Source organism: Chanodichthys erythropterus, chromosome 5 (genome assembly GCF_024489055.1).
Source record: "Chanodichthys erythropterus isolate Z2021 chromosome 5, ASM2448905v1, whole genome shotgun sequence".
In the NCBI taxonomy this organism is placed as follows: Eukaryota; Metazoa; Chordata; class Actinopteri; order Cypriniformes; family Xenocyprididae; genus Chanodichthys; species Chanodichthys erythropterus.
In genome coordinates, this window is record NC_090225.1 from 35,838,265 (window position 1) to 35,861,727 (window position 23,463).

Here is a 23,463-nt window from a genome sequence, read left to right on the forward strand (position 1 = left end):
TGTTTGATTAAGGATGGAGCTAAACTCAGCAGGATAGCGGTTCTCTAGGACCAAACTTGCCTACCCCTGAGTTTGGCTGATTTACGCAAGAAATGTACAGCAAACTGAGACAAACAAGTGAGATCTCTCAACATAAAATGCACAGTAATCTTCACTGAACAAAATAACAGGTAAACTAAAGAAGCTTGTCTCTGTCTGTAGCAAATATAGACTTTTTTAAATAAGTCCACAATTATGTCTCAGGTATTGATTTTAATAAAACAAAAAAAACAGATTTCAGCATTTTTTTATTTTCTTTTTTGCATGGTCAAAACTTTCCTAGAATTTTTTTATAATACCTTTATGATTAACTTTTGCTTTATTTTTCAAAAACCCTTTCTAAAAGAAATCTTATCCATAACAGAACCCATAATAAGATTAACCTAATTAGATAAGTGTCACAACCTGCCGGGTTTTCTGATTTGTTTTCAAAAACTTAGTTTAATCATCATTCCCGTCATCTCCTTTCTGTTAACACTTGTTGCTATGGTTATTCATTGTTCCATTGATTCTCTTACACCTGTTCCTCATTTACTCACTAGTTCTGTCAGTAAATATTGCCCTCTGTTTAGTTAGTTCTCTGTCTGGTGTTATCTGTGCATAGCACACTGTAGCATTGCATTCACTTGTTTGGATTACTCTTCATTGTTGGATTACTTTGTTTTGTTAAATAAAGACTATGCTGCATTATAGATCACATCATCTTCATCTTCAGCCATCTGTGACAATAAGTAAAGAATAATTGATGACGAGGCTATTACACCTTAGGTGTGCATTATGTTTTTCAAATAATTCAAGACCCAGAGTCAATTATTCTGCTTATGCTATGATTACCACTCCTTAAGTGATAGGCTGATTGGTGTATGTGATGGTTGCGACTCTGTGACATCAAGACATTTATCAATTTTTGTAAGTTTATGTATTAGTTTATTTTCTCAACAGGGCCATTTTCACAAAACACATATCCCCTGAAAGTGTTCAACTTTCTATTCTTTGGGTCATTTTTTCAGGGAATGCCAGTGTCTTCTAATATACCTTTTTACCTAATCTGCTGAGAGCCTATCTCTGAAATCTTTATAGCTGAAGCCTTTTATCACCGACTCAAGAAAATTGGAACATTCTACGGAAACAGTTTTCAAGAGCATTTGCTTTCAGAACATCCATTGCCATAAGAGGTGGCACGACCTGCGACTCCTCTAACACCCATTGAACAAAACATCACCTGTGATGTGCAGGTACTGCAAACTCTTTTGTAGTCAGCCAACACATCCCGTAATCAGATCAAGAGGATATTCCTGCCGCTATCAGGATACATCTAACAGATGCTTATCAGTGACTTAGAGGATGAAATTGAAATTTCAGATGAGGCCTGAGTGGGGAAAAAAAAGTGCAATGCCATGATTCCTTCCCAAATCCAATCCTTGAATTGACATTAGAAAAATATTTCCAGATATTTTCAGATGTTTCTCCAAAAATTCCTTTGGAGAAATAACGGAAAGCAACGAGTCAACTGGTGAAACAAGAAACACAGATAACGTCTCGGTTACGTATGTAACCCTCGTTCCCTGAAGGAGGGAACGGAGACGTACGTCAGTAGTGACCGACGAATTGGGATATCGCTTAGAGAGCCCTATCATCTTCGTGTAAACTAAAACAAGCCAATGGAATTGGCGTGCGATATTTGCATAATGCGCACCGCCCCCGTCAGGTGTATATAAATAGGAAGCAGATGCAATCGCACTCTGTTTTTCGCTGAGGAGACAACTGGTGTCCGCGCTACAGCGAGGGTACAGAAACTGTGGCGACGGGACGTACGTCTCCGTTCCCTCCTTCAGGGAACGAGGGTTACATACGTAACCGAGACGTTCCCTTTCAGTCGGTCACGTTCGACGTACGTCAGTAGTGACCGACGAATTGGGATCCCAACTAAAGCGCCACAGTTACGAAACCCCTTCCAGTGCCCAGCGCAAGCTCAGCCGCCCATAGCACCGGCTGGCGGTGAAGGGGGTGAGCTTACACCGAGAGAGTTTACTGCTGTCTAACCACTACCCACTAAGTAAACTAGACACACTGGGGAAGCGAACCCGTGAGGGACGCTGCGGAGACCACTACCTACCCAATGGGGGAGGAGTTTACGTGGGAAATACACACATGGACTGGCCCGGGGGGGCAGTACGCATATGGAGTCCCTGGGATGGCTCCACCTGGTTAGGGGGAGACTCATCTGACAGGTGACAGCAGAGCTGGCTCTGCTAAGGGAAAGACACGGACTCGGCCCGTAGGTAGATTTAAACCGTGGAGAATACACATATGGGACCGCTCACGTAGAGGGGTCACGACATATGGGCCCCAGCCAACAGACAGCGTCAGCGACGGATGTAGGCCTGGCATCAGACACTCCGCAATGTCCGAGCCGAAGGGGGAGGCGGAGGAACTCGACAGGGTTCGCCAGCGGGGAACACGACTGTTGTGAAAGTATGCACGTATCCGGCCAGTGGCGGGAATGGCATTGCAAGCCGACACTTAGAGCGGGTACAACACGTCTACCGACTAGTGGATGCGAGTACACGCGAGGATACCGGCTCTACACGTAGGCTATAAAACCTAGCGAACGTGTTAGGTGTCGCCCAGCCCGCAGCTCTACAGATATCTGTCAGCGAGGCGCCATGAGCCAGCGCCCAGGAAGAGGCCACCCCTCTGGTGGAGTGGGCTCTCAACCCGAGCGGGCAAGGCACGCCCTGGGATTCGTACGCCAAGGCGATGGCATCCACTATCCAGTGGGCCATCCTCTGCTTGGAGACAGCCTTTCCCTTCTGCTGGCCTCCGTAACAGATGAAGAGCTGATCTGAGGTCCTGAAGCTTCGCGTTCTATCCACGTAAACGCGCAGAGCGCGGACAGGACAGAGCAAAGCTAGGGCTGGGTCTGCCTCCTCCGAGGGCAGCGCTTGCAGGTTCACTACCTGATCTCTGAAGGGAGTGGTAGGAACCTTGGGCACGTATCCAGGCCGGGGTCTCAGGATGACGTGAGAAGCACCGGGCCCGAATTCTAGGCACGTTTCGTCGACCGAAAATGCATGCAGATCCCCTACCCTCTTCAGGGAAGCCAATGCAACCAGAAGAACCGTCTTAAGAGACATTAGTTTCAGGTCGACTGATTGCAAAGGTTCGAAGGGATGACCCCGGAGAGCTGGGAGAACCAGGGTCAAATCCCAAGAGGGTACGGAGGAAGGGCGAGGAGGATTCAGTCTCCTGGCCCCCCTCAGGAATCTGACGATCAGATCGTGTTTCCCCAGGGACTTACCCTCAACTGCATGGTGATGTGCGGCAATAGCGGCAACATACACCTTGAGGGTGGAGGGAGACAGCCTTCGCTCCAACCCATCTTGCAGAAAGGAAAGCACGGATCCGACCGAACATGATCGGGGGTCCTCTCGGCGAGAGGCGCACCATTCGACGAACAGGTTCCACTTCAACGCGTAGAGATTCCTAGTGGAAGGAGCTCTAGCGGAAGTGATGGTGTCTACGACCGCTTGCGGGAGATCACTCAGAACCTCCGCATCCCATCCAGGGACCACACGTGGAGGTTCCACAGATCGGGACGCGGGTGCCACAGGGTGCCCCGTCTCTGAGTCAGGGGGTCCTTCCTCAGAGGAATCGGCCAGGGAGGTGCTGTCACGAGGAGAATGAGGTCTGAGAATCAGGTCCGAGTGGGCCAGTACGGAGCCACTAACAGAACCTGCTCCCCGTCCTCCCTGACCTTGCACATGAGTTGTGCGAGAAGGCTCACTGGGGGAAACGCATGTTTGCGCAGACCCGGGGGCCAGCTGTGTGCCAGGGCATCCGTGCCGAGCGTGCCGCCGGTCAGGGAATAAAACCACTGGCGGAGGGCAGTTTCCGGGGAGGCAAGCAGGACTACCTGGGCCTCGCCGAAACGCTGCCAAATCAGCTGGACCGCCTGGGGTGGAGCCGCCACTCGCCCGCAAGTAGATGCTGCCGTGACAGCTCGTCGGCTGCACGGTTGAGCACACCTGAGACACGAGTGGCCCGAAGGGACCTCAGATCCTTCTGACTCCACAACAAGAGATGGCGGGCGAGTTGCAACATGCGACGGAAGCGTGGACCACCTTGACGGTAGGTGTACGCAACGGCCGCAGTGCTTAGTGAGCGGACTAGAACGTGCTTGCCTGACAACAGCTCCTTGAAGCGGGCCAGCGCAAGACGAACCGCTAGCAACTCGAGGCAATTGGTATGCCAATGCAGCTGAGGCCCCGTCCAAAGACCTGTCACTGCATGCCCGTTGTACGTGGCCCCCCATCCCGTGGCAGAGACATCTGTGGAGACCACAGCGTGCCTGGACACTCGTTCGAGGGGTACTCCGGCCCACAGGAACGAAGGGTCCAACCACCGGACAAGGGTGCGACGGCAGCTCGGTGTCACGGGGACACGGAGCGTGCCGCACTGCCACGCCCATCTCGGGACCCGGCCGCGGAGCCAGTGTTGAAGCGGTCTCATATGAAGCAATCCGAGCGGCGTTACCGCGGCTGCAGATGCCATATGCCCCAGGAGCCTCTGAAAATCTTTCAGTGGAGCCGCTGTCCTGCACTTGAGCGAGCTCAGGCAGTTCAACACCGACTGGACGCGCACCTCGGTGAGACGCGCAGTCCGTGCGACCGAGTCTAGCTCGAGACCGAAACAAGAGATCCTCTACCCGGGGGCGAGTTTGCTCTTGTCCCAGTTGACCTGAAGACCCAACCGGTTGGGAGCTACAACCATGTCGGGTAGGACTTTGTACTGACATGCCCGACCCTCGAACGCAGACTGACCTAGGAAGGGTCTGTGTCGAGGCAGAATCGAGACATGAAAGTATGCGTCCTTCAGGTCTATTGCTGCAAACCAATCCTGGGGACGGTCCAGGACTGGCCGTAGCCCACCGCCCTTTTACGGTACAATGAAGTAGGGGCTGTAAAACCCCGACTTCATATCGGCTGGAGGGACCGGCTTGATTGTACCCTTCGCCAGGAGGACAGCAATCTCCACCCGGAGAACAGGAGCACTGTCCAACAACACCTGAGTGAAGTGGACAGCCCTGAAGACCAGGGGACCCCGGGCGAACTGAATCGCATAGCCGAGTCTGATAGTACGAATGAGCCAACTGGACAGGCTGGGGAGCGCTATCCACGCTTCCAGACACTGAGCCAGCGGGACCAAAGGCACCACAGACGCACCGGGGGTGGGGCAGCAAGGCAGAGAGGGACCCGACTCGGACGGCTTGAGGGCGGCCCGGAGTGGGGTCGGACTCTGCGAGGCAGCAGTGTGCATGGGAGACGGCGCACGGGACGCGGTCTGCACCATCACACTGCCACCTGCTGGCGAATGGGGAGGGAGCTGACAGCAGCGAGGCGGAGCCTGGCACACTGGCAGACACCCCTTGTTGTGACCTGGAGTTTGAGGAAACTGCTCCTTTTGTGGCAAAGTGGGTACCGCTGGACTCCGGAGAGCCAGCGGCGGTAGATGGACAGCCGCCACAAAATCCCCCCGGCCCTCCTCCGGGGGTGGGAGAGCAGATGGAATACTCTCCCAAAGGGCAGGAACCTTCCGCTCCAGGTCGCCCGTCTCAGGGCCGAGTTTTCCCCGACCGCTTGCCACCTGGCTGGCAGAGACGGGCTGGGCACCACGTCCGCGCCCGGCACCCTGCTGTTTGGCTGGTGTAGGCTGCTGCTTTGCCAACTTAGCAGGGGCGGAGGAAGACGCAGGCGGGCGCCTTCGGCGACGAGCGGGCTGAGGCTGAGCCACGGGCGGCTGGGTGGAGGCAGCAGCGGACCGCCGTGGCATGACATGTCTGATAGCCTCAGCCTGCTTCTGTGCAGCGGAGGACTGTTGGGCACAGCTCTCCACCGCGTCGCCGAAAAGGCCGACCGGAGACACGGGGGAATCCAGGAACCGATGTTTGTCGGTCTCCCTCATGTCTGCCAAGGTCAGCCAGAGGTGGCGTTGCTGGGCTACCAGAGTAGACATCGCCTGGCCAACAGAACGCGCTGTCACCTTCGTTGCCCGGAGGGCAAGGTCAGTGGCAGCGCGCAGCTCCCCAAGCAGCTGTTGGTCAGGACCTTCCTGGGGCATCTGCGACAGCGCTTTTGCCTGATAGACCTGCAAAAGGGCCATCGCGTGCAGGGCAGAGGCAGCCTGCCCACAGGCACTGTAAGCTTTCTCAGTCAGACCGGCTGAGAATTCACAGGCCTGGGACGGGAGACGCAGCTCACCGCGCCAGCCAGCGGCCGTTGGACACAACTGCGTCGCAACAGACCGCTCGACTGGCGGGATCTTCGCGTACCCCCTGGCTAGCCCGCCGTCCAGGGAGGTGAAGGCGGACGAGGGACCAGGCCCTGTACGAGCCCCATGCGGAGCTTGCCAAGACCTGGTCACCTCATCGTGTACTTCCGGGAAGAAAGGCATTGGGGCGGGACGCTGGATTTGACCAGCGCGACCCCCCGCCAAGTACCAATCGTCCAACCGAGACTTCAGGAAGGAGAGTCTTGACCTCAGCATCGCGATAGTCATGTTCCCGCAATGGGAACATGAACCATCCACAAAAGCTGCTTCAGCGTGCAGAATGCCCAAACACGAGATGCAACGATTGTGCCCATCAGCAGGGACCAGGGAACGACCGCACCCATTAACGCACAGACGAAATGACATACTGTCAGGGTTCGTCTGTAAAGCTCTTTTAGAAGGGGAAGTCAACTCACTCGTGCTGAAGCACCCAGGGAGCGACGCGATGTGTCAGGTACACCACTCCCTGACACACCGAGGAACCGGCCCAAATCGCTACACACGCACACACTCTTTGTGTTGCTGTGAAAACAGCAGTTTTCGAGCTTATAGCTCAGCTCCTCGGAGACTCGCGACCTCGCTGAACGTGCCCTTTCACCAGCACTGAAAGCTCGCTGTAAATCCTCTTCTGAGGCAATGTTTTAGAATAAAACAAACGAAGAAAGGAGTCTTCTAAAACAGGACACCAGTGAATGGCTCCGAAGCGAAAGACAGAGTGCGATTGCATCTGCTTCCTATTTATATACACCTGACGGGGGCGGTGCGCATTATGCAAATATCGCACGCCAATTCCATTGGCTTGTTTTAGTTTACACGAAGATGATAGGGCTCTCTAAGCGATATCCCAATTCGTCGGTCACTACTGACGTACGTCGAACGTGACCGACTGAAAGGGAACTAGCATTAAGGAGTGTTAATACACATTTTAGATGTTTTTGGTTCTCTAGAAACTATGGAAACTTGTTTCCGCCACAGAATAAAAAGAAAGGTAATTACAACTTTTTATCTCACAATTCTGACTTTTTAATCTTTTTATCTATCTCAATTCTGAGTTTATTATATAAAAACGTCTGAATTATGAGATATAAATTTGTAATTACGAGACACAAAGACAGAACTGTGAGATATAAACTTACAATTAGGGTTGTCATGTGTAGGGACTCGTTCGACAGACGTTACCAAATGGCTTTATCAGCCAGAGGCATGATTGAACAGAGCTTCATTTGGTCCAAAAGATCCATTTCCTGACAGGAAACACCTAGCCTTAACAGAAGTGATGACGTGACTTCTCTTAACAAAGGACTCTGTCTAAAGGACTTCTTAGCTCATCATCAATAAACTAATCAGAACCCATCACGTGGATCTGATCACATTAAATCTATTGATTCTCTCACAAAACCCTCTTGTATTATCGGACGGAACAGGAAAACACCCATCAACGGATTTAAAGACGAATCTGTCCTATCAATACCTCCCTTGTGTGAGCAGTCCATCCTGACCCGGTCACTCGTGTAAACTATGCTTAAGGACTCAATCTTGAATATCAAAAGGGGACAATTGTTTATCTGTTAAAATATTAACTTTATCTAGAATAACATTTGCTATGATGTGATTACTAATATGTTGGAGTCAATGCATTATATGTTTGTATTCCCGTATGCATTTTCTTTCTCTTGTAATCATTGTTTTTAATTAGGTCAGTCTAGTAATATGTGTGGAAGAAGTGTGTCGTGTTTGAGCTCTAAATACAGAGTTTAGAATTCTCTGTAATTCTGTGTGAATGAAACATTGAAATTCAGTATCGGGAAAATATTAAGAAACTTTATAAAGTTGTTAATAAAACAGGAGAATGTTCTGCAGATATCACGCGATGTGATCAATAGACAATAGACGAGGCGTGTCTAATCTCCGTAGCAACGTCTCATTGGAGGATTGCATCTGAAGGATGGAGCCAGAATTGCTCCTTTAAAACTATGCTGTCCGAACAAGCTAATGTCAGAAGTCAGAAGCTGGAAGTCAGAAATCGGTCAGAAGTAGCTGAAGCACCGCTACTTTGACCACGGCGGAAAAGTCGCATGGGTCATTGATAACTGATTGACCGGGGCTGATTTTCCATCTAACACCCGACTTCAAACACGAGCTGCGTCGCTGATCATTCAACAGCCGTCACATCCAGACTCCAAAACCCTCTGTGAAATACCTGACCAAAGTCTCCCAAGAAGAGAGCCGCTCAAGCCAGACGCTCAGATCAGAACAGCTTCACCAGCCAGCAGCATCCTTCAAAGCTTCCGCGCAACCCACAGGGCTTTCCCGAGAAGACGTCACCTGAAAGACAGCCAATCCAAAACGGGATTCCGCTGTACACGAGTCACGGAACAACCCGATTACCTCAGCTGTCAGAGCAAATGCAGGTACAAGCAAACTTCTCTCTCTCTTGCTGGAAACTGGTGAAACTCTTTTAAACCTAAACAATCAAGCCAAAGCTCTGCTTTTGTGATTTTCCTCAGGTTATGAGTTAAGTTAGCACTGAACTTGGGACTTTTCATAACTCATCAACTCCGCGAATGTGTGTGTGTGTGTGTGTGTGTGTGTGTGTGTGTGTGTGTGTGTGTGTTTAGCCTTAGTTTCCTGTAATCATTAGAAGTAGTCAATAAATCTTGTTTTGATTTTCACATATACGAGTTTCTTGTGTTGTGTGTCAAATTACTGCCTTAAACGTAAAAGATCAAGTTACCTCTTGCTTAGAATATAATAATTACAATAATAACAATAATCATAATAAAATATTGTTACTGTTGGCCGCAGGATAATATTTTATCCAGAATTGGTAAAATACTCTAACCTCAATTTTCACTGGACGAATAATTGATGAAGTGTTAAATATTAATTCTGAATCATTTACAGTGAATCATTTACAGTTGATTCAATTCTTATTCCCTGTAACAATTAAATTGAGCTAATAAATAGGCCAAGTCCTTACACATGGTACCAAAATTACAGTAGTCGGTACCAATACCATACAGTAAAATTTTGTGGATCTCAGTACCAAAAACTGTTGAATTAAGTACTTTATAAAATGTTGGCCCGTTCCGTCTCATCTGTTGATTATCATGGTCAGTTATCACAGTTTCCATTTCAAGTGTGCATTTTAATGGGGTTCTCAATCCAGAAACTTTGCAGTGTACTTAGCAGCAGGAAAAATGTATCAGGTTATGACCATGATTCCCTGTGAAGGGGAACGGGACACTGCATCTGGATCAATGTTATGGCAAACAGCATCAGCATGACCAATGTCTGAAGCATGTGTGCCAACACAACAATTTCATTGGCCGACCCTTGATTATAACAGGGCACCTACAATGTACGTCATCAAATTCTTTGTCTGAAGAAGATGTGCAGGCGAGCCTGAAGCGTGTCTCATTCCCCTTCTCATGGTTACATTTGTAAACTGAGATGTTCCCTTTTGAAGTGGAATGAGATACTGTGTCTGCATCACGCTATGGGGAACAAATATCCACTACGCTTATTGATGATAGCATTCCTCATAGCGTTGACCCAGATGCACTGTCTCGTTCCACTTCAAAAGGGAACTAAACTTGTATTCAGATTGTGAATGGGTAATAAACAGAAAGCAAGAGAAGAGCTTTCCCTTTATAAACACTAAAGGCTGATTTATACTTCTGCATCGAGTGTACGCCGATGGCGTAGGCTGTGTGTACCACGCACATCCGACGAAGTAGCCTGACGCACACCTCCTCAAAAATGTAACAACGCGTCAATTCTACGTAGACCACAAGTGCTGTGATTGGTCCGCTAGAACCCCTCCCTCAGGTAAAAAAACTGGCGTGGCACAATAGGAGAAGAACAAGCGTTTTCAACTTCCATGGGAATGAAAAACACTCTGTTTCAGGGGACACATGCAGTCAAACTGCAACAAAAGTCGTTATTTGTCGCTTCTATTTGTAAGCTTCTCTGACAATGTACATGACAAGCTGCTGCTTCTTCGGCTTTTTTCTTGATACTCAACATGAACGCGGACACTGCCTACTAGTGGTCTGCTTGCACGTTGACGCGGACAACGATGCAGAAGTATAAATGAAAACAGACGAATAGCCTATGGCGCAAAGGCTCCGGCATAGGTCCGACGCAGAAGTATAAATCAGCCTTAAGGCTGTCAATCTCTGAAGTGCAAGCTCACTGAATTCTGCACTCTCACAAAAACTCCTGTTATAATAAAAAAAGTTGCCTTAAAAGGTGCAATATGTATTTTTTCGTCAGCTAGAGGTCTCCCGTTCAAAACAAAGGCGTAGCTTGATGACGGCAAGTTTAAGCGAGGAATCTTGGGACATGTGGTCTTCACCTCACAGCCGGTGGAAAAGAATCGGGACAGCACTCGGGCAGAAATCATGTTCATGGATGCGATTATTAACGTTACTGTAGTATGAAGCAGAGCAGGGCCGAGTGTTGTGGGAGCTGAACGAGGCTGCTGGAATGATTGTTAATGAGAGACGAATGCAAGCTGCCTCCCTCCCGTATCCTTGGTTAAAATAGCAATTTTCTCATGATTTACAAATAGTTGGAAACATTTGGGATATTGTAAGTACTCAACTGAACAAAATATATAACACTGGCCCAGTGGTTTTTGGATATTTTACTGCAAAAATCTTACATATTGCAGCTTTCATTGTACAGTGATTCTCTTATTTACATTGTGTGGTTATAATGAAAGGATTTCTACAGTGTGCGGATTGCATTGAATAAAACCTAGCTCATACTGTAGGATTGTGGCTGTGATTTGGCCACCTGAGACAAATTTTGAGAACCCTAAAAGATTCCTCTGATCCTGGGCCAAAACCTGACATCTTTGATCACTAGTTTGACATGTTCGCTGACAACCGATGAATGACCATTGTGATCAAATTTTACATCCGACAAAATTTAGGCAGTGTGAGAAGTTGAGGCACAGTCCTGCAGTGTGGCGACTTCTACGACAATCGCCAAATCAAAAACCAATAGAAGCGCAGAACCTGATGATGTGATTAGTAAGACAACAAACTACCATCTGCTCCACACACCTCTGTCTTTTTCTTTTCAAGAAAAGCCTTGATCAAAATTAACTCTAATTTTTATTTTTTTGTTTTTGTTTGCTAGCCACCATTTCTATCCCGAATGTAAATACAGCTCAGTCACTGAACGTGTCATGGATTGATAGCGTAAAACTCCAGATGAGTCTTCTTACGGGCATCCATTTTTCTTGTGTCTTGACTGCCTTGATGTGTCTTGAATTTTCAGTAAAAATAACCATATTGTGATGTAAAATCACTGTACCGTGATAGGTCTATAAGATTTTGGTCACAACATCCATCCCTACTCACCAGCTAGGAGACCAAATCAAACTCTGACAACACTATTAAAGGGAGAGAGAGCATGTTACTAAGACATAAAAATAAATAGATCAACAGGCAAAGTGAAAATGAAGTGAGCCGAAGATCTCAAAGCTTGACACCACACCAGCTCCCAGCATGCACTGAGACAGAGAATCAAAAACAGACAATTACATCAGAATGACAAAAGTGGAGATGTAGGTGATAAACAGATAAGAGCGACTATAATAATAAAACCACACCAATATAACACCAAGTATAAAAAAGAAAGGACGAGATGGGTAGAACAAGAGACAAACAGAAGAAGGGAAAATTGATTTGATGCACTCTCTGCACAGATGATGGGAGACTGGACCTCGAAAAGCGCTCTCTGGTCACCGTGGTGATGAGAGGACAATAGGACACACAAGGTTTTGTTCCTCTGATATGCTGCACAGACAGTGAATGACTGAACGTGACCAAACTAAATCCACCCACAATACCCACAATATAGAACATGCTGCAAGTGCACAACCACATCACATTTACAATTATCTTATCGTTTTCTACTACATACCTATATTTGTTAAATTTTGTGTATTTTAACACCATAGAAAGAATATAGGGTACATGAGTACATGACTAACTTGCCTGAATTAAATTTGCATTTAAATGTTTTGTAGTGGCACAAAACTTTAGAAATCTCTAGTCAACGAAGACATCAACTAAGTGTCCACAAATTTCTTTCTGTTGAGTTTGAATACTTACAGATAATTTGTCATATAAACGGACTCTAGTCATTCCTTTTTTTATTTTATTATTATTATTTTTATTTTTTTTTTAACTGTGCTGTCTGCCTCTATCATGCTGTCTTCTAAGATACCTCAGGTTAGCCAAATTCAAAGAACGCACTGCATACAGACTATCCCACTCAAAAGTTTGGGGTCAATGAGATTTTTCATTTTATTTACTCATTTATTTATTTATTTTTTTAATATAAAAAAATGAATCTCATTTATTTTTTTTCTTGAACACCAAATCAGCATTAGAAGGATCATGTGACAGTGAAGACTGTAATGTTGCTGAAAATTCAGCTTTGATATCACAGGAATAAATTACATTTTGAAATATATTAAAAAAAAAGTCTAAATAGATATTAAACTGTAAAAAATATTTCACAATATTACTGTTTTTACTATATTTTTTTCATTAAATAAATGCTTGATGAGCATAGGAGACTTCTTTCATCAACATTAAAATAGCTTACAAACTCCTACAAGTATAAACTAAAAAGTATAAATATTTATATATTTCTTTAGAATTATATTTTATCTTTGAAGTTGTTTCATCTAATAAAAAGACCACTAATATTTGTCTGTGCTATGGTCAGCATGATAACATCTTCTATAAGAAATTTTGTCTCTTAGTTCATCCTCTATAACTCTTTCCCCACCATTGACTGAGTTTTCCATTATTTATGATACAACTCTTCCTTGCCATTGACAGAATTTTTGGACAATCCATGTTTTCACTGTCATGCCATAAGGGGTGCTATTACGCATCATCTGAAAGAGTACAGAATCTCTGGATCAAAATACAGGCGAAGAAAAAGCAGAAACAAGCAGCAGAATCATTGCTTGTGCATATGTAAGCTAAAGCAATCATCAAAAATTAACCAACATATAAATCCAAACAGCCTAACGTTACCGAATGAAATGTTGACCCAGGAAGAGGTATAGTACTGTGCAAGCTTTGGGGGTGTTGATGGTTTCGATCTACTCGATCAATGTTTTGATCATCATTCTGAATCCGATCTGGATGTAGCCTTTGACAAAAAAATGTGATTTTCTCAACTTTTTGTTCAAAATATTGCTTTAACTTATTCAGGTGTTGATAAAAAAAGGATGCATGTAGCTAGAATAAAATGGTTGTTTTTGGTTGTGGTATTCATAGAACAAAATATTCTGGGGGGGCCATGACATTTTTGTGAAAATGATCAAAAATGCTGGCGCTGGCTGGCAACCTTTTTAAAACACACTGGCGGGGAAAGAGTTAAAGCATCACTAAAACAACCATGAAATTCACCACCTTCAACCACAACAACAAATAATCAGAAAAAACACTGGTATCAAAACACATTATTCCAGAAGACTGGGAAAATAAATTGGGTGGAGTAGCTGCAGGACTAAAGTTCTTGAGATATCTACTTACATTACAATGCACCACACGCTTCAGGTTTAGATACATTGTTAGAAGGCCATATACAGCGAAGCAGCTTGCTAGCACTGAATAGATCTTTTCCAGGAGTAGCTCAGTATAATTACGTTCAGTGTATTTTTTTTTTTTTAAATAACAGCCCGCCGCTTTATTCTGATAGCATGAGACTTGAGAAACATTTCCTCCTCCTCAATTAGACTGAGAAGACTGACTCCACTCTCAAAGTGCACCTGCAGACTGACTTTAATGGCTCACCTAGCAGCAGATATCCAGCAGAGTTTAATTACAGTGACAGGATGAAATAGGTGGAGTTGAGATGGAGATGCAGATTTTTCTATCCACTTTTAAATGGTACGTAGATACTCTTAAATGTGTTCAAGGCACAGACAAACAAAGAAATATAAGCACACAGAAAGACAGCCAACATTGGACAGGAACCAAAGAAAGTGAATCTGCTCCAATCTCAAGTGCACTATTAATTTCTGTGAAGTCACCTACCTTTTAAGAAGTGTCTACCTTGAAACCATAGCTTGAAAAAAAAAAAAAAGCTGCTCATTATATCAAGTAGTTCAACTAGTCGAAGATCCCTTCTGAAAAATCACTTTTACAAACAAAAACAGCCCTATTTAAATGTAAAACATTGCATTAAATAGTATTTTTTCATTTCGCTACATACTGTAAAAAGTTAAGAAAAAATGCCATATTTGAGGTTCCAGAAACAAAACTTTGATTCAAATAGATCAGTGAATCATTTATTTGAGCCAGTTCCTTAAAATGAATAATTTCAATGAACAGACTCCCTGCTTTGACGCATTTTGCTGAGTTCAACATGTTCCTGGGTCAACATCTTTGTTGATCCTGGAACATCATTCAAATCAACCAATCAGATTTGAGGGACAAGTTTACAGATTATGTCAAGTTTAGGCTTAAAATCATGAATTGGTGCTACTACATCAGTGTTATTCATCTATCATTTCCCTCTGATGTTTGTGATAACTTATGGGTAGGGTTAGGTTTAGGGGTAGGAATAGGGTTAAGACTAAATTTTCAGACTGGAATGTTGTTCCAGGATCAACAAAATATGTTGACCCAGGAACGCATCTAACTCAGCAATATCAGGACATGCCTACTTTGACAGTTACTACTGACACACTGCTGAAAGATGCAGTTAAGTTAGTAGTGCCCCCATTTGAAGTTAGTTATTACTCAACATAGGCAACATAGTAAAAAAATGCAACTAACCAACTAATTTGAAACACTGTACAAAGTCAGCAACTCAGTTAAATCACATCACACATCACTCTAATGCTCATAGAAGTCAGATATTAGTATGCTGCTAAGCTAATGGCTCTAAAAGCCATTTCACATAACTTGTTTCCCTATTGTATGACACTATGAAACGAATTTGCAACAACTACAGAGTTAGCTCAGATATTGGTTGTCCGCCAGTCAGGCTATTTCTAAATTATTTCAGCTTTAACCATGTTTAATGCTGACCTGTCATTTTTTGCAATCTAAATTTGGCCATAAATATGTGGCTGTCACACTTGACAAAACAGAAAAAAAAAAAAAAAAAAAAAAGTGTCAAACTTTATGAGGAGATCTTGAATGTCTCATAATTCCCCTTTATTCATCTATATTTACCTCATTTTATTTTTTATACTTTCACATCCTTTGTTTGCCGTCATCTGACCTTTGTTCTGCTCGCCTTGCTTGTAACTGTCAATATTAGTATGTCACATAGCTTTAATAATAATAATAATAATAATAATAAAAAAGATAACAGCTCTTTGTTTTTCTTTTTTCTTTTCTTCTATTTTCTTTATGTGATGCATCAAAGCCATTTGCCGATCTTTTTTGTGCACATTTCCCACTTTGTTGCTACACTGAAAAATGCCCTTTTGTGGATCTAGAGTAGACAAAAACAGCGCACCATCAAAACACAGAGTGGTCTGCTCAGATGTGTCCATCTTTTTTCAGCTCAACCTATATCATGAGTTTGGGGTGTGGCTAATCTAGCACGGTTGAACCATGACTGCCGCATTATATGGAAAACGACATTCAGCTCTGGCTACAGAAGTGCAAGCCAAAATTCACTGCATTTAGACCTTCAGAGATTTAACATTTCATGAACATGTCAAAGCGGAAAGTATTCACTGCGCTTCACTTTTTCCACATTTTGTTATGTTACAGCATACTCTGCATACTCCCAGACTCTGGCTGGGCCACTCAAGGCCATTCATAGAGTTGTCCCGTAGCCACTCCTTTGTTATCTCAGCTGTGTGCTTAGGGTCATTGTCCTGTTGGAAGATGAACCTTGGCCCCAGTCTAAGGCGCAGAGCGCTCTGGAGCAGGTTATCAAGGATGTCTCTGTGCATTGCTGCATTCGTCTTTCCCTCGATCCTGACTAGTCTCCCAGTTCCTGCCACTGAAAAACACAGCATGATGCTGCCACAACCATGCTTAACTGTAGGGATGGTATTAGTCAGGTGATGAGCGGTGCCTGGTTTCCTCCAGACATTAAAGGGCACCTATTATGCCCCTTTTTACAAGATGTAATATTGGTCTTGGGTGTCCCCAGAATGTATTTGTGAAGTTTCAGCACAAAATACCCCACAGTTAATTTATTATAACCATTTGAAAATGTCATTTTTGGGGCCTGTTTTAAAAAGACCTGTTTTGGTGTGTACCACCTTAAATATAAATGAGCTGCATATCCCCGCCCTGCCTTTGGATGAGGGCGTAACTTGCATACATATGGCGATAAACAGTCGGTAGAAGCAGAATGGCTGAGAGTGAGAGACCCGCTGTTTTGTATGGCATTTAGCCGTACATGTTTGAACCAGAATCAGACCCAGATGATGAAGAGACTCCGGCAGTAGAAACACAATTGAGAATGGAGCAGGACGTCTCTGAAAGGTTATTTGATACATTTATGTACATAGAGTTTTAATCACGCCCCTTCTGCCATTATGGATGTGCAACACACACACACACACACACTGTGATAACGTTCGCGCAATTTTTTGAAACTACAAACACAAATACTGTGATAACGTTTGCTAAGTACGTTAGATACACACTATACAAACAAGGTTTAAATTATATACACAGACATTCTACGACGACGACAACAACTTTAGACGCATTTGTTATTGAATTGGCTGACATCGACTGAAATGACTAACTTATTTCCTCAAAAAACATTAAATACACTTACTTCTTCTGGAGGTGACGTTGGATCGCGAACAGTAGGCAACGATCCACACTTGAGGATTAACTTTGAAGCAAGACCTGCTTTGAATTGACCCTCGTTCTCAAAACAGTCAGTCAAAAAATTATTCACGCAAACATAAACGTATTTTGGAATTTTGAGTGGCGCCTTTCCTTCGTAAATGAAATCCATCCACTGCGTTTTCAGTGGCTCTGATGTTGGAAGTAAGTGAAAACTACTATGTTCATTATTACATCCCACAACAGAACACTTATGTTTCTTAGGAGACATTACCGGCTGTCGTTGAAACAATGGAGGATGGTTGACAGATCACCGACGGCAGGGTCTATGCCAAAACCAGATTGTCAATCAAACCACGTGGGTGGGGCTTAGCGCAATTCTACGTCACAGTGAGAGCAATCTTAGAACTGGGCGTTCTGAGACAGTGCTTATGAATTATTGAGATTGTAAAAAAACTCATTCTAGGGTGGTTTTTCTCATTCTAGGGTGGTTTTGCTCACACACTGCCAACACACATTTATGGTCAAACAGCATGTAAAAGTGAATTTTGCATAATAGGTGCCCTTTAAGCTTGCTATTCAGGCCAAAGTGTTCAATCTTTGTTTCCTCAGACCAGAGAATTGTGTTTCTCATGGTCTGAGAGTCCTCCAGGTGGGCTGTCATGTGCCTTTTACTGAGGAGTGGCTTCCGTCTGGCCACTCTACCATACAGGCCTGATTGGTGGAGTGCTGCAGAGATGGTTGATCTTCTGGAAGGTTCTCCTCTCTCAACAGAGAAATGCTGGAGCTCTGTCAGAGTGACCAGGTAACCTCCCTGACTAAGGCCCTTCTTCCCTGATCGCTCAGTTTGGCCGGGCGGTCCGCTCTAGGAAGATTCCTGGTGGTTCCAAACTTCTTCCATTTATGGATGATGGAAGCCACTGTGTTCTGACCTTCAATGCTGCAGAAATGTTTCTGTACCCTTCCCCAGATCTGTGCCTCGATACAATCCTGTCTCAGAGGTCTATAGACAATTCCTTGGACTTGGTTTGTGCTCTGACATGCACTGTTAACTGCAGGACCTTATATTGGTGTGTGCCTTTCCAAATCATGTCCAATCAACTAAATTTACCACAGGTGGACTCCAATCAAGTTGTAGAAACATCTCAAGGATCATCAGTGGAAACAGGACACACCTGAGCTCAATTTTGAGCGTCATGGCAAATGCTGTGAATACTTATGTACATGTGATTTGTTTTTTTTTTATGAATTTGCAAAGATTTCAAACAAACTTCTTTCACGTTGTCATTATGGGGTATTGTTTGTAGAATTTTGAGGAAAATAATGAATTTAATCCCTTTTGCAATAAGGTTGTAACCTAACAAAATGTGGAAAAAGTGAAGTGCTGTTATACTTTCCGGATGCACTCTATGTGCATTTAAATGTCTGAATTGAAGACACTGGATATTTGTGATATATGGCAAGCACTGAGAGCATCTGTCTCTGGCTCAGCATCAGCTAAAGTACAAAAGAACATTTGAATTTAGCGGTGAATCACATGACTCACTGAACATTCTAATCACACTAGTGTGATCGTACACTCCAGGGACCAGACAAGACTTTATTGTACGCGTCAAAGGGTTAATATGTTGGACCTTTTATAGAAAGTAGCCTACGTTTACCTGTTGAGACTTACCTTAACAAGCACTCGTAAAAGCTGTGTTCGTCAAGCGAAATGGGCATTTGCAAGGTTGCAGTGCATTCTTTGATTGTCAAGTTTGGATCAAGTTTTTGAATGAGAAGAATCACAAATATTATCCTGCCGATAAATAGCAGATTCATGAACAGTTGTATATTAATGAGCCAAGATCAGCATTGCTTGGCAACCACAAATAACAATCAGTTACAGTACACTGAAAAAAAATTGTAACCTAAAAACTTTTCTTCAAAATAAAAATGTTATTTAACATTACTGAATCAACCTAAATATATCAGGTTACAGCAACAAAACTAAATTTCAATGATTAGTTCACTTCTGAATGAAAATTTCCTGATAATTAGCTCACCCCCATGTCATCCAAGATGTTCAGGTCTTTCTTTATTCAGTTGAAAAGAATTTATGGTTTGTGTGGAAAATATCCCAGGACTCTTCTCCATATAGTGGACTTCAGTGGGGTCCCAGCCGAGGATCCCATTTCTTATCTAGGGAAATGATTAGTCATTTTCTGAAAAAATAAAAATGTATATACTTTTTAACCACAAAAGCTTGTCTTGCACTAGCTCTGCGATCCGCACACGACATAATCACGTTACATAGGTCATTCGTGACATAGGCGGAGGTACTGATCCAGGGTCTAACAAAGCGAACGTGCAAAGATTAAGTTAAATGCCTTTTACAACAAAAGGTAAAACAACAATATCAGATGATTTTGAAGTTGGAGGAGAAAATTAGATGACGTTTTTCGCCCCACCACGTACTTCCGCCTACGTCACGCATGACCTTTCAACGTAAAGCGTGGCGCATCACAGAGCTAGTGCAAGACGAGCATTTGTGGTTAAAAAATACATAAATTTTTAATTTGTTTTAGAAAATGACCAATCGTTTTCCTAGATAAGACCCTTATTCCTCGGCTGGGAATGCGTAGAGCCCTTTGAAGCTGAATGTGAAACTACAATTGGGACCTTCCACCCAGTGAACCCCACTGAAGTCCACTATATGGAGAAGAATCCTGGGATGTTTTCCTCAAGAAACTTAATTTGTTTTCGATTAAAGAAAGAAAGACATGAACATCTTGGATGACATGGGGGTGAGTTAATTATCAGGACATTTTAATTCAGAAGTGAACTAATCCTTTAAGGGTAAGGTAGAACAGTGTATTTTTACAGTGTATGTCTACACCAGACACACAAGCTACAACCCACAAATCTAAATGAATTGCGTTATAATTTATGAAGCTGTCTGCAACACAGTTTTCAGATTGCTGTAAGAAATTGCATCATGGATATCCTGTGGTGTATGGCAGAGTATGGCAGAATTACAACCACCAACCATTATACACAATTTTACCACCCAGCCCCACACATAACATCTTCACTAGGCTTTTCAAATCATACAAAAATCCATAACAATAAATGCTGCATGAACAGACAAGGATATCTGAAAATGTCAACTATAGACGCCCACCAATCTTTTATCCTCAACTGCTAATCTGAACAGTCTGACAATAGCCACAATTTATTTGCCTCTATTTCCACTCAGCCTCACGGCATTTCCAGCAACGTTTTGAGATTTTTATTACGGTTGTCAGTTTGTCTTTGGCAGACGTGACGGCATAATTCATACATCATCAGACGCTCAGTTTGGAGAGCTGTATCTGGCTGCTTGGGTAATGAAGGTGTGCAGAGAAGACGCAGATACCGATTTGTGAGACGCTGCCACACAAAGTTAGAGATACAATTATCTCTCTGACTTCGCTCAGAGCGTAAACGCTGGGCTGTAACATCCCATTTCACCAACTCCAGGAACAAAATGGAAAGTTACGGTTCCGGTGCAAGGTTTATTTTGCAAAAGTGGTAAATAAAATCTCTCATGCTAGTGACAGGGAATGAATGATGGACAGAACTGCGAGTCTCACCTTCAGTGTTTTGAGCCAAGATTTGGGTGATGATAACAAACAAGCCAATCGCCAAACCCAGACAGCCCGATCGCCACCAGCTCCTCCTCATCTTCAGTTACTGCCTACTGCCAACCCACCTGCGGAAAAACAGACATAGATGGTTTCATTTTAAAGGTCCAAAAGACCAATATATTGCTGTAAACCATGCAGAACTTGACAAATTAACCCATTTAATCCCATTTAATCCCACCGGTTACAATAGTGACCGTAAAGAAAGTTTTCATTTAAAAATGTCACTGACTGGTGTTTTACTGACATTTCCTGCAAATATGGGGAAAAAAAGGTTCTCAATTAAATATGTGCAGTTTCACATGGTAAGTGCAAATTGCCACATGACCAGAGCAGTTTAATTGTTGTTTGTACCACCAGGCTGCATCAAAGCTCCAAAACAACAGGTTATTAAAGAATGTTAAGAAAGATATGACAAACATTTTTGGCATACATTTTTGGTTTTAAATACTGGCTGCACTAATATAACAATATTATTATAGAGTTACAATAAAGTAATATTTTTCAAGTAAAAATCAAGGTTTTTTGTTTGTTTGTTTGTTTGTTTGTTTGTTTGTTTTTTGTCTTTTATCTCAGTATTCCTATAAGTGTTCTATAAGGGTTTTGAATGATAGTGATAATAGAATGTGATGGAACAGAGTTTTAAATGTGTTAATAACTGGGCTGAGAATTTCGATTACTGCAGCAATATGTTAATTCAGTACTCATATTATCACACCGGTCACAATTGTGACCGACCATTAATACATTTTTTTACACACTTTTCCATAAAAAAAAAAAAAAAAAAAAAGAATTATTGATTATTTCAAGGGGTTACTAATGACACATCATTTAGATATTTTCATGGGGAAAATTTGAGAATAAACAGGTTAATAGAACTATTACAAAACAAATAAAGAAATATGCTGCATCCAAACTGATAGGTTACACACAGAAGACTTACACTGTATTTAAGGTATATATTGAAATAATATAATATCATCCACCCTGCTTTCTAGACATCAGTATGATATTGGTCCAACATTTCATCCAAGACACCAGTGAATAAATCAATCAAGTCAATAACCTTCCCATGGCAGCCCAAACTTCAGTACCGATTCAGTCAAAAGCAGATAAGTCTGTGCATTAAGCTGGCATGTGGATATTAAGACAATTTTGCAGGCACAGTTACTGATCAATGCAAACTGAATTAACACTTGCTAATCCCAAAATGGAAGTTACATACTGCAGGAAAAAAGATAGAAAAGATAGAAAGAAAGAAAACAATAATACTTTAAATACAGTAAGACATTTCTAAGAGTGGATATGCATGCTGAAATCTTTTTTTGAAAATCTCAAACAACACAGACTTTAGATAAATAAATAATAGAAAATTATTGTTTGCATTGGAAGTGGTCAAAATTGAGGGACTATCATTATTTGTGTAAAACCTGGTATAATTGTCATTAAATACTGGCATGTTACAAGGTTTTATATAAATGACAGATATTATATGTATAATGAACAATGAAAACAAGAAAAAAAGTTCTGTATAGAGTAATAAAATGTTCTAATAAAACTACTCAGGGACTTTTACAGTTGTTCAAGAAACATATTTATGGCTGCACTGTTGTAAAAAAAAATCACATTTAATTCAATGATACTTGCCGTTTCTTTGTTATTACTTCTGAAATTTACTAGCAATTTCTGAGTGAAAATTGTTTATACTTTTTTTTTTTTTCTAACTGTGGTAAATTTTCTCAGTTCACCCACCATTTGGATCCTGGGTGTGAGTGCTGGAAAACAATTGTCATTGTAAAGCCCATCTCAGAAATAAGGGTTTAATCTACAGTACTTTGCTTTGTAAGTGTTTGATGCGCAAGGACAGATAATACTTGACTTTGTACAAATATACACATGGGATTAGACCATTCATTTGTGCCTGTGTGTGCGTGTCCCGTCATGAGGCTGGCTGGCTCATCGGTTGCTGCCTACATGCGGAGGTTTATGTAGAGATAAACTTAAAACAAGTGTCTCCATTTGATCTGTCACCTGTATTCATACTCACAATCTCTATGCTGTGCCTGCGGCAGCCATAAGCCACTGAAACGTTTTAAAACCAAACGCTGATATGCAACACAGTCATCTAAATACAACATCAGACCGCGTCGCTGCCACTGTCAGATTCTCTATTCCCAAAAGAGAGTAAGCAAGTCTCTGGAGCGTGATGGGTGAAAATGATAGTTCCCACTTTAACATCTCCACAGAGTGCTCAACAACTGTGACAATACCCAACAAGAAGGGCTAGAGAAACACAGGAACTTGCTAACGCTGTCTCTGTTTTCAGCTTTGAAGTTTAGGTTTGAGAAACATAAGCAAGGTCCAAATTTAACTTTCTGCCAATGACGGGTGAATTGAGAGAATTTTCTATCTATAAATATTCCTTACTTGACCGTGAAACTGTACTTTTCCACTAGAATTCCAAAAAATAACTGTTAAATTGCCAATGACAGAGATGCATTCCCAAGAAACCTCACATGGGGCTTCATAGGATGCAATAAATTATTAGAAATATTCACCCAAAACCCTGACACTTCAAAACATTCATAAAGAGATCGTAAAATAAATCCACATGA

General features: G+C 43.0%; 1 protein-coding gene across 1 annotated transcript in view; it reads right to left on the bottom strand.

Moving 5' to 3' along the window:
• Positions 1 to 23,463, bottom strand: part of pcdh15a (protocadherin-related 15a) — a 280,344-nt gene that overhangs the window by 225,147 nt on the left and 31,734 nt on the right. The window contains exon 2 of the mRNA XM_067385538.1: positions 20,798 to 20,916. Within this exon, the coding sequence (XP_067241639.1) occupies positions 20,798 to 20,888 (91 nt within the window). The 5' untranslated portion in view covers positions 20,889 to 20,916. The remainder of the gene's footprint in view (positions 1 to 20,797; positions 20,917 to 23,463) is intronic.